This window comes from Tamandua tetradactyla, chromosome 10 (assembly GCF_023851605.1).
Source record: "Tamandua tetradactyla isolate mTamTet1 chromosome 10, mTamTet1.pri, whole genome shotgun sequence".
NCBI lineage: Eukaryota > Metazoa > Chordata > Mammalia > Pilosa > Myrmecophagidae > Tamandua > Tamandua tetradactyla.
In genome coordinates, this window is record NC_135336.1 from 98,570,715 (window position 1) to 98,588,755 (window position 18,041).

The window sequence follows — 18,041 nt, forward strand, 5'->3', positions numbered from 1 at the left end:
CATGGTTAATTATTTTTATTTGCCTATTTGTTGGGGAAACGCTCAGTCTTGTGAAGCTGAAATCCTGTGTATTTTCTTTAGACAAAAGGCAACCACCAAAGCTTCTCGGTTTTGCCAGGGCATACTGGCAAATGTATCCCATTTGACTTCGGGATACATGTTCCCTAATGTTCCCTGTTTATTTTAAAATGGGTTTGTTTGTCTGTTTTTGTAACATCTCAATCAAATGAAAGTCCTGGCTCCAGTGGAGCGTCACCTCAGTGTTCATGACTCTAACCAATGTTGTGCCTCTGTATTTTCTCTCCTTACACTATAAATATTCTCCTTCCCAGGTCCTGGGTGGAATTGAACCAAGTTTGTACAAAGGAGACATCTGGTATACGCCAATCAAGGAGGAGTGGTATTATCAGATAGAAATTCTCAAATTGGAAATCGGAGGCCAAAGCCTGAATCTGGACTGCAGAGAAGTAGGTGCAGTCTGATGTCTGTTGTGTCTGTCTGTCCGTCCGTGTTTGCAAGTCACTTTAATCTGACAGCGGAACCCTGTGCATGAAACCAGAAGTTATCCTATCACAGGGGCATTGCATGAAAAGATGAAGGGGCTTTTCATATGGTGCGTTTAACACTGAAGACACCCAACCAAAAGGAAACTGCTTTCTTCCAAGCTTTGACTTACTAGGGGAAATTAGCACACGACGCTTTATGGGGAAAATGATGTGGGGCCGTCACCTTCTACCTTCTCTTCCCAGGTGATCCCTTTTAACTCTTTAGGAGTAGGCCATGAACAGCCTGCTTTATCATGTTGGGTGGGTGGGGGCCAGAGGAGGCTAAAATCTGCAGGATGAACCAAAATAGTAGTTGGTTTTATTGTCCTTTGCAGTGGACCCCCCTGCCTCCCCCAGGACACAATTCCCACCCAAAGAAAAGTTATGTTCTGAAGGTACTCCTGGCTGGATGCTCCTGAGGGGTGATGGCCATGCAGAGCTGGGGATGCCAAGTCCCTGGCGAGCCACGCTGCGCCCCCTACTACTTTTTGGCTTATTGGTGGCACGGGGTGACATTATCCTCTGAGGCTGCGGGGGAGCCGCGAGCATCTGCAGTCCCTTCCCAGGGGTTCATAGGAGGCGCCAGCATTTCCGGTGCTCGTACCTGGCAGCACTTCTTTTCATAGGAACCAGTACATTTCCCCACACATCCTCACACACAGAGATCCCTCGGGAAACCTGTTCGAGGCGAGGGTGATAAAGCATCAGTCAGTCTGTCACCATGGCGCTTCAGGCCAATGCCCACAAATCTGTTTATTGTCAAAATGCACTTATTTGCCACGAAAGACTCCAGTGGTAGAAGAATCAAATGTGAGGGTCTGAGATAAAACAAAACTCTGTTTGTGTGTGTGTGTGTGTGTCACAAATTAGCATACAAGTGCATATTCAGGGATTTGATTTTCCTATTGGTTCTTTTGGTTCCGTCCTGCCCACCTAAGGTCCCACAAAAGGACAAACAACAAACTCAGGTCATCCCACCACAACATTTCCATTTACTGCAGTATTTACGTTACTGCCATATACAAAAAAAAGAGAGAAATCATTTCTAATTAAGTTAAGTTTGCTTCAAAACTGAAAGTAATTTTACATCTGAAAAGAATGCTAATAAATTGGTATGTTTCATTTTCTTAAAATTTGTAATGGCTCCCACCACTCACAGCCAGAATGGAACCTTATTTGCTAGTGGTCCTGGAACTCATGGATTTGCCTTAAAAGCAGGAGGGTTGAGTTGCCCACAGCGCATTCCAGCCAGCCATGCCCCTAGTGCTTGGGTGGGCCTGGGGTCATGCTCACTGACCTTTCTGTCACATGAGGAATGTTAGAGCTGAGGCAGGGCTGCAGTGCCTCTGTGTGTGTGTCTATTTGTATGGTAGTTTGCAAGCTGCTGTAGTGCGATATATCAGAACTGGAACAGCTTTTAAAAAGAGGAATTTAGTAAATTATAAGTTTATAGTTCTGAAGAAATGAAAGTGTCCAACAAGAGGTCAACTTCACTCAAGGAAGGCCGATGGGTCAGGAGCCCCTCTGTCAGCTGGGGAGGCACGTGGCTGGCATCTGCTGGTCCCTTGCTCCTGGGCTCTGTCGCTTTCAGCCTCTGTTCCTGTGGAGACTCCTCACTTTGCTTCTCCAGGGCTGGCTTTCATCGCTTGGCTTCCCTTGGCTCTCTCCAGCTTCTGGCTTGTTTAACATCTCATGGCAATGTCTGCTGGGCTCCAGGCATCTCCAAACATCCATGTCTCTGTTCTCCACATGTCCGCATCCATGTTAGCTCTGCTGTGAAGTCTCAGTTGGCTTGGAGGCTTCTGTCACTTGGTAGGCTCTGTTGCTTCCGTCCATGGTTTCTCCAAAATGTTTCTCCTTTTAAAAACTCTCCTTTTATCAACACCCACCCTGAATGGGCTAAATTGCATCTCAAAAGTCACACTTGCAATTGGGTGTGTCACCTCTCCATGGAGAACTAGTCAAATTTCCAACCTACAGAACTGAATAGGGATTAAAAGAAACAGCTGCCTCCACAGGAGGGAATCGGGATTAAAACATGGCTTTTCTGGGGTTCATAATACTTCCAAAGCAGCCCAGTCTGTCTGTCTGTCTCATCCTTTTACTGAATGCAGCTCTGGTTTTTTCCCTGATGCAAATATGCAAATTGCCTGCCCTTCTTCTCTTTGTGCATGAGTGTGATAATAGAGAATTTTGTGCACTTTGGGTAAATGATGCATAATGTGCCATTTCAGCCCGGAAGGAGGAATGAATCTTCTCCTCAGCTCCAGGGGACGCAGAAGGGGCATCCTTGAGGAAGGAATTTGGGCGGCTCTGAGTAAAGAAAAACTCTGTGCTGGGAGGGCTGCTGGTTTTGGCCACATCTCTTGTGCTGCCGGGGCCTCGGTTTCCTTAGGTGTGAAGTGAGAGTGCTGGGCCCCAAGAGTCCTGGTGGCCTGGGTCTGAGGATGTGGAGTGAGCGGCAGCCAGCAGGACGGCAGCCGGCAGTGACTGTCCTGTGCTCCACCCCCCCAGTACAACGCGGACAAGGCCATCGTGGACAGCGGCACCACGCTCCTGCGCCTGCCCCAGAAGGTGTTCGATGCGGTGGTGGAGGCCGTGGCCCGCGCGTCTCTGGTGAGTCCCTGTGACCTTGGTGAGCCTCCAAGGTCACCACGTCACAGTGCCACGCCCCCAGGCCCCGCACTGGGATCCTGAGCTCCTTGGCGGAGGATGCCCAAGCGTGCTGTCTGGCTTTTTCAAACAATTACTTATTAAGTCTCGGATCTTTATCTTTGACATTAATCTGAAAATAATTCTTGGATCTGAATGTGCAATTCTTTTTGATGTCTCAAATAATAATTTAATTGATAGAGTGTTTTTAAAATTTTATCTAAGAAAAAAAAAGACATGCTCATATAACTATAATAAAGCAAATAGTAAGTCAAAAGTAAGTGTATAACCTAGAAAACAAAACAAACCCCAAATCGTTGGCCTCCACCCATGCTCTGCTGGATTCTCACTTCTATAAAACAAAGTGACTTTTTCCCAGGAGAAGACGATTGATCAGCCAATCCCATAATGATTTTATGGCCTTTCTCTGCAATACAGTTTAATGCCAGGAGTGAGAACTGCAGGTCCTGGGGGACCCAGGTGATGGTCTTTCCAGTGTGACCCCACCTTCCCCTCAGTTCAGGACAGCGGGTGGACCCAAAGCCCTGGAAAGAGCACAGCTTTGGGGGTCAGATGGACCTCTGACAACCTCCGTATTCTCATCTATGGGGCTCCCTGAGGGTTTGAGGTATGCAGCCAGCACCTAGTGAGAACTCGGCAAAGAGTTGCTTCTGTTTAATGTACAAACCACAGTGCTTGGGATACACATTGCTTTTGGCTTTCTGAGTATTTTCATTAGCATCTGTCCACTCAGGGCCATCCTTGCAAGGTCAGGAAAAATACGTGTTTCCTGCCCAGAGCCTTTACCCTAATGCTATCGTGGGACGCGTGTCCCACCCCACCATGGGATCACCACACGCAATGAACAGTTGACGACAAACCCAGCAGTTTGCAGGAACAGCAGCTGCTTTGTTCCAGATTCTAGCAGGGGATTCCAGATACCCGGGAAGCAAGGGGGGGCTTTCGATTGTCCTGAACCAAAATGTCAAAAGTCAAAAACTGCTGTTGAAAGAACAAGTAAACCAAAAGAACACAGAGGGGAAATTAAAAAAGGAAAAAACGTGAGGTGTCATTGAACTGAAAGGTCCATGAAACAGCAGCCCTGTCTGTTCAATATCTGCTGAATCAGAAAGAACGGCAAGTACCTGTGTTAGTGCCTTACAGTTAGAATGCTTACTGAAAACCAGGCCACGCTTCAAATAAGGAGGAGCACTGGACTGGTTTCTTAAAGACTAAAAATGTCGTCGGTGTTCTCAGCACATGTGTCTTCACATTCGGTATTCTGAATTTTATTTTATTTTTTTGCATGGACAGGCACCGGGAAACGAACTATTATGGATTATTACAATATATATTTTTTTATGACTGTCCTAAGGATAGGTCTGAAGTGCCAGCAAGTGCATCAAACAGACTGACCCTTAAGCCCCCGTGTTCTCTGCAGAGCCCTGGGACAGCCGAGTGGCGGCCGCCCGCCGTTAGCACTCGTGAGCTCATTGCCACCTGAGTTTCAGCAGTACCTATGACTTTATAAAAGAACCAGGAGGCAGCGAGAAGGAAATTACGAAATTTGTTTGCTTGTCTAAAATTATCCTCTGACTTCAGCGCCTGCCTTAGAAAGGAGAAACACAGGGAGGTTGTTTGTTTTGGGCAGGGAAAGCTCAACAAGGATGTATTGTGTATCTGTCTTTAAATGTTTGTTCTTTTTATCTACTAAGGTTATCTAAGCTGTCTATCTTGGGTTGGGTTTTCTTTTTAGTTAGGGATAGCGCTGGCTTCAGAGAATTAAGGACAATAAAAATGCTGGGTCCTGTCTCTTGGAGTGAACTGCTCAGATGGGGTTTTTAGAAACCCCATTTTATATTTTGAGATCTCCCCTGAGTCTGGTGGAGAATTTGGGGCAGGGCAGCGCAGCCCACTGAGTCACAGAACCGAAGTGTCCTGTGGCCCAGCTACAGCCCCTGCCGGGCCCCACGCTCCTGGCCTGCTGGTGCAAGGTCACATTTTGGGAGGTAGGTGGTCTCGCAGCCAAACCTGAGTTCAGCCATACGGGTGAGGAACCTAGCCACCTCTAAGCCTCTCTTTCCCAACTCTGCAAACTGCCGATGGTGGCGGTGCCCTCACTGGACGCCCCATGCCCTCGGTGCAGCTAGTGTCACCTCGACTCCTAACTGAATCCAGCAAGGTGACAGTTCCCTCCCAGCCCTGCGGGCAGCGGGCTCCCTGCAGCCCAGAGTTCACATCAACTTCACATCTTTAAAAGTAAAAATAGATCAACACCAGAGTTAGAAATTTTACAAATGAATGAGGGACTCTGTGAGGAAGATGAGCAGACCCTGGGGCATTTCCCCCCCATGTGTCTAGGGAGCGTGCGGCACTAATACGTATTTATTGCATGCACTTTATGATGCTCATTTTCTCCCATTGCATCTCACTTGGCCTCAACAGCACTGCTTCCTCTCTACCTATCTTCCTTCTCAATTTTCCTTTGACTTCCTTGATGCCTTCTTGCTCAGGCTTTCCCGAGCCCTGGGCCCCTCTTCATCAGAGTCTCCTCCACTCCCCACCCTCTTTCCTGAGCTATCACTTCCACGCCTGCATCGTCAACCCCATTCGTGTGAGTGGCCTCCACTGCATGTGTCTAGCCCAGACCTGTCCTTGCATTTTACCCAGACAGCCAGTGTCCCACACAGCAGCACCTTTGGGCACCTTAGGACCATCGTACCCGAGCTGCCTGTGCTGCCCTGAAAGCCTCTTGCAAATGGAACAGGGTCCCCCCATGCCCCTGCCTTAACAGGAACCTGAACAATTGTACCCCCATCACAGTCCCCTCTACATCTGTCCCCCACCTCCCCATCACATGCTCTTCTAGCTCTGCCTCCATCATATGATGTTCTAGCTCCACCCACATTATAAACTCTTCTAGCTCTACCTCCATCCCTTCTAGTTTCTAGCTCTGCCCTGTCACATGCTCTTCTAGCTTTGTCCATGTCACAAGCTGTTCTTGCTCTGTCCCCATTGCAGACTTTTCTACCTCTACCCCCACCACATGTCCCCAATCATATACTCTTCTAGCTCTAACCCCATCGCATGCTTTTCTAGCTCTGCCCCCATCACGTATTTTTCTGGCTCTTTTGTGTGACTTTGGACAAGTCACTTCCCTGCTCTGTGCTTTGGTTTCCTCATACGTGGCCTGGAGGTGACAATGCTACCTCACTGCTGGAGTGTCATGGGGACTAGCTGAATTGTGGCATGTAAGACTGATTTTCAAGCGCTCCAGAGACATGAGTGATTTTGCCAGTTGTTATTTTGCTGTCACCATCCATCTTCCAGAGGACTGACATCCCTGCCGCTCTGTCCAAATGAAGCGTGGTTGAGCTCTGGGCATCTGGCGTGACAACTGGGAGAGCCAAAAGCTGTTTCCTATTGATGTGCCAAACTCGTCATTGTGTTCACTTGCTCTTGTGTTGTCTAGATTCCAGAATTCTCTGATGGCTTCTGGACCGGGTCCCAGCTGGCCTGCTGGACTAATTCTGAAACACCTTGGTCTTACTTTCCTAAAATCTCCATTTACCTGAGAGACGAGAACTCAAGCAGATCATTCCGTATCACCATCTTGCCTCAGGTATGAACGCAAACAGGTGCTTTTCTCTTTTTGACCTAATTGCAAGAGTAAGGCATATGCTGGATCCCACACCTTTGTCACATATCCATCATTGCTGTGATGCTGGTGACAAAGTCATAAGCAGTTAGTATTGCTCGTGAGTCTGAGTCAGCTGGGCAGGTCAGCCCTCCTTGTTCGTGTATTGGTGGTCATCAGCGAGTGCTTACACTAGGGGCTAGTGGTTGGTTCAAATGGTGGCGGCAGGGGTGCAAGAGAGAGAGAAGAAATACCCAAGGGCTCCTGAGGTCAGGACTCAGAACCAGCCACCATCTCTTCCATGTGCCTCCCAAACAAGCCCTCGACCACCCAGATTCCCAAGTGGGGAAACAGAGTCCACCTCTCCATGGGAGGAGCTGTCAGTCCAGTTGCGGAGGGTGGGACTAAAGGAAAGGTCGAAAACTGGGACATCATTGCAGCCAATCTGCCACTGCACCCTTATAGATAAATAAAGACTAAAGCTGAATTGTCACAAATGAAGACATTTTTTCAAGTCATCCTTGATGCCATCTTCAAGTCATCATCAATGCCATCTTTATCTTATGCATCTAACTAAATATCCTGGTCTGGCTTCCTGAGTCAGGTCTTCCCTCTTTCCCCCTCTCCATTCCTATAGCCCTCACCTAGTCTGGCCATCACCTGACCTCAGTTACTTCCAGAATGTCCTCAGGCATTCCAAGCCCCCACCCTATCTTCTTCTTAAAGTTATTGCCAGGTGAAGTTTCTTCAACCACAGCCTCCATCCCTGGCCCCACTGCTGTGAGTGGTGAGTATGTCCCCATGATTTGAATCCTGTGGCCTCCAGCCTTGGTCCCACCAGGCATTCCAGCCTATTTCCTACCATTCCCTCTGACCCTCTGCTTGGTGGTCACTGTGCCCCAGTACATCCCCTGCTCTTCTGACCCCTAATCTCTGTTCCCACCACCCCCACCTCCTTGAAATGCTCTCTCTTTCTGCCTCCATCTGCATATCCAAAGTCTTCCCATCTTTCAAGGCCAAACTCAAACAACCCTGTTTTAAATTAGCTAAGTTGTATTTTAAATATAGCTCCAGGTGGAAGTCAGGTGCTATACATGGAGAAACTGAGGCCAGCATGCTTGAAGAGAAAGTTTGCTACAGGTTCCAGAGAGAGGTCTGCATGGGAAGGTCATCAGCTCAGGTGGCTCAACCAGCAGGTCAAAAGCGTATTCATGGAGCGAGAGGGATGCTGAGCTGTGCCTTTACTGTAATTCTACGGTGGAGGTTAGTAGAGTTCCTGCAGGAATGCAGGATTGGTTAGTTTAAAGCAATTGTTTACTGACAGGTAAAGGGAGTGGATCAAGGACAGTGGAGATGGTTGGCTTATCATTTGGGACCAGTGGGTTTTGGGTAAGGTGTGAGGTTGGGTAAGGGACGCAGATGTGGGTTTGGGCTCTGGGGGAGTTTGTCCCCTGGGGCTAGAAAGCTGCCTATTAACTAAGCCAAAGGTCCACACTGAGGTGAGTGCCTCAGCCAAAGGGAGATTGATGCCAAGGCAGCACACAAAAAAACTTGCATCGTTATGAAAGTCCATCCCCTCATGCCGTGGCATCATTTATTTGGAGGACAGTGGCAGTTTGGGTAGGTGGTATATTGACTGCCCAAGGCATACCATTGTTGAGCATAAAGCATTTGAGAATATTGGTTATTATAAAAATGTCAAAAAATAGGGAAACTAATTGCTAGAAGCCTATGTGTGGCCAGGAGATAGCAAGGAAGACATGGCAGGGTTTTTTTAGGGTCTGAGATACCTGTTGGAAAAACCTCGTTTATATTGTGAGACGCTTTAGCATCTTGAGCCACTTTTTAAGCTGATTTTGACCTGTCTCGAATTATCAGGATACATGCAGCAGGAGATGCTTTTGATGGCACAGTCACCCCCATTTCTGGCCAAAAAGGTGATTATCCAAGGCTACCTGGGGTAGGGAATCTGTTGTTGTAACAACCTTTATTAGTGTACGGAGGTATGGGAGAGCACGCGGGCCTCGGAATGTGGAAGATTGTTCCTGCTGTGTGATATAGATACAACGTTTAGTTTGTCATTAGGGGTCGCAGAGCACAAGGCAGCTTTAAAATCATGGGGGGTGCCACTCACGGCCATAAGTATCAACGAAGGAAGAAGGATATGTGGTTAGCAGCCTGTCCTACAGCCAGCTGGCACTTTGTCAGTTCTCCTTCCCATTTCTGAACACAGCGTCTGGGGTCATTAGCTGTGACTCTGATTTGTGGGGATGACAGGAATGGCAGTGGGTAGCCTTCAGTGGTGGTCTTGGATAGTGTCATCTCCATTGGTGAACTCGTGGGCTGGGGTGGTATTGTCTGAGCTGTTGATCATGGGGGGCCACCCTGGGGCTGGGTATCCCTCCCAAGTAGCAACCCATAAGCACGGGAAGTTCTGGCATGGGCTTTTAAATACCACTGGACATGAAATTTCTGTTGGTTTCTGTAAAACCGTTGTCATCACAGACTTCCATGACCTTTAGGGACACACACCCAGCAAAAACTTTGCTGCATGCTCCTGTGTGGTTCCCCACACTCCCCTACGCAGGGAGAGCTTTGTCCACAATTATATGAGTGGTGGGTATTAATTTCTGTAAGCTTTCTTTGCCATCCAAGCTCTTGTCCTCTGGGAAGGAGGACAGTGAGCCCTGCAGGTTTGATCTGGAGATACTTGAGTCTGCAGCCCTTGGTGTGCATGAGTCTCTTATTTAGGTCATGCCTGGGTGGAGACTCCCTCATGCACAGTGCCCATGGACCCATTTGATGTGTAGTTTGGATACGTTGAGTCCACATTTGGTGGTATGTTGGGCACAGGTGGTTGAGGAGCAACCTTTCTGGGTACAGTTTTAGGATTGCTCGATAATTGTGGGAGCATTCCTGGGCCTGCTTGGGGAAGTCTTGTGGGTGGTAGGTCAGCCAGAGACCCCACAACCAGCAGAATTACTAAAACCCAGAGCCAGGGTGGACATTGGCATCATGCCAGATGGTGAGCATCTGCTGCTGGGACTGCTACTTGTATCATGACAACTGGAGCTAGAGTGGCTTCTCCCTTGCTGAGAAAGGTTGTACTGCTTTCCCTCAGGCCTAGTTCTATAGAAGGACTTGCCAGGCAGGTGCTCTGCCTGGTATGGGTAATGGACACTCATGGCAAGGAACAAGGAGGTCATTTCTGGCATGACTGGCATCTACCAGACGTCGCTTCTCTTCACCTCTAAAGGTGGCCCCGGGGGTGCAAAGGTAATTCAGTGGTAGAATTCTTGCCTGCCATGAGGAAGACTTGGGCTCAATTCCTGGTCCATTCACTTTCCAGAAAACAAACAAGCAAAGCAAACAAACAAAAGTGCAATGAACAGGGCGGGCCGCGGTGGCTCAGCGGGCAAAGTGCTTGCCTGCTATGCCGGAGGACCTCGGTTCGATTCCCGGCCCCAGCCCATGTAACAAAAACGGAGAAACGAAATACAATAAAACAAGAAAATGTTTCCCTTTCTTCCTCCCTTCCTTCCTTCTGTCCTTCCTTCCTTCTCTCTGTCTTTCCTTTAAAAAAAAAAAAAAAAAAAAAAGTGCAATGAACAGTGCTGCAATAATGGATACTCACATGGAAAAAGAATGAAATGTGACTCTGCCATACAGCATACAAAAATAAATAAATAAAATAAAGGTGGCCCTAACCGTTCCACTGCTCAGCCCCTTCCTGGTGGCCCCAGCAGTGATGGGAAGTGACCCCATGTAATTAACACAGCAGAGACAGAAGAGTTTATGGCCCTCCCCCCACAGTGGAGTGTGACCCCATCTATGGGATGCCAGCATTTGGCTTTAGAGGACAAGTCTCAGCCTTTAGTAACTATTTTGGCCAGCGATGGGCCTAAAGGCAATCTCTTTCTATGTGTCCACTCCACCAGGGCAGTGGAGCCTCTGAGTACTGAAGTGCCATGGGCCTGACCACCAGTTGCTGGGGGCCCCTGGGGGCCCTGAGTGGGGTAGGCAGACTGCAAGGGGCCTGCAGGATCTGCCATGTAGGAGTGAGTCTCAGGAGCTAATGAGCAGTGCCACTGAGAGTGATGTCAGTGCAGTGTGGAAAACGATGAGGCTGTGAGGTAGTTCCAAAGGCAGAGCCTCCTGCAGGGGCCTTCCTTGTAGGAGAAAATTACTCTGTTTCCATTGGCCTGACTCCTCTGCCAGCCCTTTGGCCACTGCCCAAGAATCAGTGAAGGTTTGTGGATTGGGCACCTGGCAGCTCTGCCAACTGTGTAGGCCCCAAACGGCCCTCTTGGGAAAGCAGGGTGTTGGAGGCTGAGTGGTCAGGCCATGGTGGCACAGCAAGTTGCGTTGCATACAGCAGGAGTATTACTATTGAGGAGATATACCAACTCCCTTTTCATGTCAGACAGTTTGGTCCCCATGTGGCTAGAGGAAGGGGTACTATATATAGAGAGAGATTTTTATTTGGTCTCTGGAGTCCAGTCCACCAACGCAGGGCTTGGTCCCTAGTAGTCCCCCAGCTATTGTGCACGAAGCCTCTGATGTCTACATCTCCTTGTCCCAGCAGCCAGCACAGGGCTTGCCTATCTCCTGTCCCCAAGCCTACTCCATAGAGCCAAGGGGACCTTCAGGTATTAGCCAGATTGAATCTGACTAGTCATTCCTCTTCTGGGGAGCACTGGAAACCCTCTTGCCATGCTAGGGCTAGCAGTTTACAGCTCCCAGGGAGGACTCAGATTTTCAGGATCCACAGGTTGGGATAGGAAGTTTGGGCACTACTCAGTAGAGTCAACAAACGTCAACAGAACTCAGTGCTGGTGTGTATCAGCAGGTGGGGGGCCCTTCCCCAGCCGTGTTAGGTAGTATTAGCTATCTTCAAGAGCCCTTTAGTGAGCCAGGAGCAGCAGGAAGACTCCAGACCTCATCTGATGGTCCCCACCAGCACACCCTGCCCAGAGCACCACCTGTTTCAAATGGGTTAAAGTGGATATTAAGTTTGGGTCTGGGTGAAAGTCATATGTGATACGGTGGGAAACTGAGGCCAGCATGCATGAGTAGAGACAGTGTGTTGCTCCCAAGTCCTGAAGGGTGCCACAAGAGGTCAACGGGAAGCACCATCCATGAGGGTGGCTCAGCCATGCATGGGGGCAGGAGCAGGTGCAAGCATGGGCTGGTGCCTCTATTGTGTCCGGGGTGTAGGTTAGCAGATTTCCTGGGGGAAGTCAAGGGTTGCTTAGTTTAAAGCAAATGCACACTAAAAGGAAAAGGGACTTGGGGTCCGAGGGCAGTGGGGAAAGCGAGCTTATGATTTGGAGCAGCTGTGCATTTGGGTGAGCCATGCGGTAGTGGTCACAGGTGTGGGGCAGATTCTGCCCAGGCTGGAAAGCTGCTTTTAAAGGCCACAGGTCAGTTTTGGGGGAAATGGCTCTGCCCATGAGTGCCAAGGCAGCTCACAAAGCTTCTGTAGTTATGAAAACCCTCTTCTGTGAAACCTGTGCTGAGCAGAACCCATTGTGAGCTTGCCATTTAAACTCATAATGCATCTTTTCTAGTCCACCCATCTGGCATGGAACCATATCTTTATCTTATATTTTATGCTGTTGCCCTTTTTATTTGATGACTTTGCATTTAAAAAAATATTTCTTCCTCAATTGAATTTTTAATTCCTTGAAGAAAAGAATCATGCATTTTAAAATCATCCTTCCTTCCAGCCACTGAACACGGCCACACAGTAGAGATGTGGGGGGACAATAAGCATTTTTGAGCAGACACACGAAGCTTGTCTCTGTTGTCATTTGATGGATTGGGGATAAAGTTGGGACTGGGGACTTATAGCAGGAGAAATCATTTCAGAAGAACAGGGTAAATGGAAATACTGCCTTTACCCTATTTTCAGCTTCATGCAAGGGTATATGCGCTCCAGAAATGGAGAGGTTTTCAAGAAAGGATTGAAAGCGTCAAAAGAAATACATTCCAACAGGGGACACATACAGCTGGCAGCCCGGGGCTTGAGTTATGGTCTCAGCACTGTCCTTGACTCATGCTGTAACTTTCAGCAAATCACTTAGCCCTTTCTGTGCCTGTGTCTTTAACTGTACAGGGGAAATAATAATTCTTGCCAAAGACATTTTCAAAAGACTGTAATATCCATGGATGAATGGCACTGCATGGAGTGGTGTTAGAATGATATGTTTTCAGCATCTTTGAAATAATATGACTTTATGATTAAATTTGGGTCAGTGGAATGGTGGAATGGGAACATTATTTCATCAATGTGGTTTGTAACTACAGTCTTGAGGACAAAGGTCTACTTGAACAGTTACTAGTAAATAAATATCACAGGGTGGTTGGCAGAGTTCGGGACTCATAAGAAGCAGGAGGGGAAAAGCCGGCATTCAGGGGAAATCTGTTATATCTGGGGCAGGCTGTAGGCTGCAGAGCTGAAGGTTCACCTGGGGGTCTGAGCCCTTTGAGGAGCAAGACTTGGGTGAACTTGGGAAACCATCGAGGGCCAGTTTTGGAGCAGTCCGCTTTATTCGCAGATCTCTGCCTAAGAATTTAGTATTACCCCCACTTAGGAAGGCTGTAGATATCTTTAGATTCGCTTTGACATGTTCACATTTTTTACTTTAAAATCTGTTCCCTTCCCCCTCATTTTCTTACCCAGCATCTCATCCCATTGCCTTCTACTGCCTTGCTGGAGAGGACTTTTAAAGGAAGTTGCTCCAGACCCCCATCTCAGAACCCTGTATGCTCCCTGCCTGTGACACACCTCCTCAGGAACAGCCAGGAGCTCACTCACCTCCTAGCAGCAGGCTCTGTCTGCCTGGCCCTACTCTAGCATTTCAGACAGCTAGCCGGTCTCCTTGTCATCCAGGTTTTGAAACAAGACCCTTACCCAGGACCATTGCACCAGCAGTGAGGAAGGAGCCAGGTCAAAGGCAATTACCTTAAAATTTTGTCTCCCCCCGATATTATTTTTCCAAAAATGCATGGACTAGGTCATATTTGGGCAGTTAGCAAAGCAGCCCCCAGACCCAGTCCACTGACAAATTCTGATTTTTTTCCTTCACATAACTCTAAAAATGTAAATATTTACATACTCATTTATCTATTTGTGCTATTTTTGTTTGAGGCTGACAGTTTCTTCTGAGATCCGGCAATGCTGGAGCTGCCCCAATTTGTTATACAATTTATAAACTGGAATTCTTACAGGAACTCAACTGGACCACTCATAGAGTGGACAGATTAAAAGATACCAATTCCGTTTGCATCAAATTGGATAGCTAATTGTTTGGGGAATATTTTTAAATTAGTTCATTCAAAGGTGTGTGTGTGTGTGGATTTAACCTAGACCTATCAATGAAACCTTAAATGAAAGTGGCTCAGTAGCATCTACGTGTGTCACCCACCTTTGCCTGATTGCATTTGATCTTCCTGACATGACATGTTGTCTGTTTGCTTCAACAATGAGCAAGCTTAGCACCACTCATTCATTTAACACATGGTTATTGAGGCTGTTCTCTATGGCCAGCACTGTACCAAGTGCCAAGAGTCGAGTAGAAAATAGAATGATTCTTGGCCTCTAGGCAGAGTTTACATGATTGAATAATGATAGGGTTAGAACCCATGAAATGGCTCCCTGAGCACAGAAGCTGCTTGATGTCTTCTTGTTAACTGTTCTAAGAACTGCCACTGCCCCATCCTTGCCCACCTCCCGGCCTTGAACCTCTCACCTTCCCTGGCATGCGGCAGAGACTCATCTTCCTTCGGTGTCAGTTTGATCATATACCTTTTCTCCAATACAACTTCTGGTTGCATTTTCTGCAAGAGACTTAAAATATGTTCTTGCCTCCCTCTCAGTCCCAATGACCAGCCCTCCACCCTCCCATGAAAATCTTCACTTTGCCACCTATTTGGCATCCGCTGCTCCCGCCCCTGTTAGTCTCCTTTCAGGCTTTGCTGCTCCCCCAAGATCACCAGCTCCCATAGCCCTCTAGGTTCCCTCCAACCAGAGGCCCAGACTCTAGGTCTCAGCGAGTCTCAGCTTCTTCCTCCAAGTCTTTCTTCCTGCCTTCGCCCTTTAGGGCTAAACAGTCATCCACAGGAAGGTCCTTTTTATTACTCATTTGTGTTTTCTTGCTTTTTTTTCCGAAACATTTGGCATTTTATCATTCTGAGTCACTCTACACTCTAATTGCCTGCATTTGAACATTTTGCTATTAAAAAGCAAAGCAGTCATGATAGCTCATATGATATTATTTTGCTCACGAAATATTTTGCTCTTTGACTTGTTTTCCCACCAAGTTCTTGGATTGGGGCCTCCAGGGCATTTCTTATATTTATTTAACATAGCATAACACCAAGGAGAGGGCAAGATACAATCCTCCTTCATGTTAGAACTTCTCATCTCTTGATACTACCTCTTCTCACTTATTGTCACTGCTTTTTCCTCTTTAACTGAGCAATCCTACTGCCTTAGTCAGGGTGTCTCCTGCTAAAATCACCTTGGGCAGAGGATGACAGGAGAGCAGGGGCTTGGACTGTCACAGGAGACAAGGACAGTCATGGCTTGGACCAGGGGATGGGCAGAAGTGAGGAGAGGCAGACTCAATCATAAAGAAAGACCCGACAGGCACTGGTTATGGTTTCGTGTCGGGTAAGAGGAAAGGGGGGCTATCAGGTTTGGTCTAGCACTTGAGGGCCTACCTAACAGAGCCCATTGTGGGTTTACTGAGGTGGAGAACCTTGAGAGAAGAGCAGTCTCAGAGGTGTCCAGAGTTCAACTTTTAAAAATTACATTTGAGATGCCAATTGCAGGGAGAGTAGGTAGGTGGATATAAGAGTGTGCAGTGATCCTGCAGTTCTGCGCCTAAGATAAAATTTTTCAAGTCTCAGCATAGAGGATGTCATTAAAGCCATGGGCCTTGATGGGTCACTGTGTCCCTATAAAGATATCTTCAAGTCATAACCCCCAGTCCTGTGAACATGACCCTATTTGGAAATATGGTCTTTGAAGATGTGATTAGTTAAGATGAGGCCCAAATGGACTGGAGTGGGCCCTAACCCAATAAGACAGTCATGAGGAGATGGCCATGTGATGAGGGCAGAGTTTGAGTCATGCTGCCACAAGCCAAAGGACACATGAACTGCTGGCCAACCACCAGAAGCCAGGAGAGAGACATGGAGCAGATTCTCACCTTTAAAGAGGAAACAGGGCCCTGCTGACACCTTGACTTCGGACTTCTGGCCTTTGTGAGACAGTAAATCCCTATTGTTTACAGACAGTTCATCTGTGGGCTTTGTTAACAGCGTCCTGTGCAAGACCTAGGGAGTGAAGGTAGAGAGAAGGCCAGAGCCTGGAGTACGCTAATGCTCACAGGTGAGGAAGGTGAAGCAAAGCCAATACAGATGTCCAAGAAGGTTCTCTCTCTCTTAGAGGGCAAGGGAAGAGAGAGTTTCCTGGAGGAGGGAGTAATCAACATTACCAACAGGAGGCACTTTTTGGAGCATATAACCTGCTACATTTACTTGCCTGCCTCCTCTGTAGATGGGAAGGCTCCAGAGGGCAGGAGCAGCTTCTTTTTTGTTATATTTGTAGTACAAGGACAGTATCTCGGCCATATTAAGTGCTCAATAAATAACTGCAAGATGTGGATGGATGGATGGATGGGTGGATGGGTAGATGGTTGGATGGATGGATGGACAGACATCTTCTGTATCTGTGAACCTATTTATAGTCACAAGTGGTGTATACATGGTGTCATGTTTCTGCCATTTCAGTAATGTTCGTTGTCATGCTTATGGTCTTCTCAATTCCTGGATGCAGGAACAATATCATCCTCTTTCTTCCTCTGCTGCCCAAAGCACCCTGGAGGGATCTTTTTTTTTTTCCTCCAAAGTTTTTAGTTTTATTAATCCTCTGGTAAAATATCTGTACACTCATGGATCAAGTCACTGAAGAATCTTTATTCCTTGTATTATCCAATCTCCAGCTCACTTTTTTCCAGCACTGACACTGACCTTTGCAGTGCCCCTGACTTTCTTCATTCTGCTCCTGCATCCCTTTCATTGTTTTCTTGAGGTCTTTTTCTGCTCATACAGGCCATGTCTTGCAAGTCTGTGTTTGGATTCATTTTTATTTGCATAATCCAAGGAATCATAAATCATGCCAAAGCTAGTCATCTTGCCACCACCAAAATGGGTTCTGAATCCAAATACAGAGAGGACATCTGCTATAGTCTTGTACACTTTGGCTAGTTTTTCCTGAATTTCTGTCTTAGGTACCATTGCCTTTCCAGGGTGAAGGACATCAATGACCATTTGTCTGCTGAAGTAGTCAGTTGGTCATGAACTTCCTGGTCCAGATAGATACTGTGTCATTCATGGCAGGTGATCCTCAGGCAGCCAGGGAGGAAAAGAGCACCTTGGAAGGTTTGAAGCTATTTGTGACCTCAACAGTTTTGTGGTGTTGCCTGATCCTTGCTTTCTTTTGTTTCTTTGCCCTTTCTTTTTAAATGCACAGCTTTACATTCAGCCCATGATGGGGGCTGGCCTCAGCTATGAATGCTACCGATTCGGCATTTCACCTTCTACGAATGCACTAGTGATTGGTGCCACAGTGATGGAGGGCTTCTATGTCATCTTTGACAGAGCTCGGAAGAGGGTGGGCTTCGCAGCAAGTCCCTGTGCAGGTAAGCCATTCTTGTATTGTCCAGGCAGCCCTGAAAGAGGATATTATGTAAAATGTCTAACTTATGACAAGTGACCTGCCATTGAATTATGTCAGTCATCATTGGTCAAGCTGTGTGTGCTGGTTTGAAGCTGTTATGTATCCCAGAAAAGACAATGTTCTTTTAATCCATTCTTACGTGAGCAGACCCATTGTGGATGAGGCCTTTTGATTAGGTTGTTTCCATGGAGATACAACCCACTCAACTCAAGGTGGTTCTTAATTCTTACTGGAGTCCTCTGTGAAGAGAATAAAGACAGAAAACACAGAGAGACATAGAGCAGAGAGCTGAAATCAAGTGAAGGATACAGAGATAGAAATGACCCGGAGATGCTAGGAGAAGACCCATACGACACAGAGAGCTCAGAGAGTTGTCCCCAGGGGAGCAAGCAAGGACCCACAAAGAAGCCCAGAAAGAAAGCCACTGGAATCAGAAGCTGAAAGCAATGCAGCCTGG

General features: G+C 47.4%; 1 protein-coding gene and 1 pseudogene across 1 annotated transcript in view; one reads left to right on the forward strand and one right to left on the reverse strand.

The window, feature by feature from the left end:
- The window catches only part of BACE2 (beta-secretase 2), an 87,593-nt gene that overhangs the window by 59,236 nt on the left and 10,316 nt on the right, over positions 1-18,041 (forward strand). Inside the window, exons 5-8 of the mRNA XM_077118951.1 lie at positions 333-467; positions 3,060-3,161; positions 6,670-6,819; positions 17,378-17,546. Of these exons, the coding sequence (XP_076975066.1) occupies positions 333-467; positions 3,060-3,161; positions 6,670-6,819; positions 17,378-17,546 (556 nt within the window). The remainder of the gene's footprint in view (positions 1-332; positions 468-3,059; positions 3,162-6,669; positions 6,820-17,377; positions 17,547-18,041) is intronic.
- On the reverse strand, positions 16,794-17,239 carry LOC143648665 (small ribosomal subunit protein eS24 pseudogene; annotated as a pseudogene).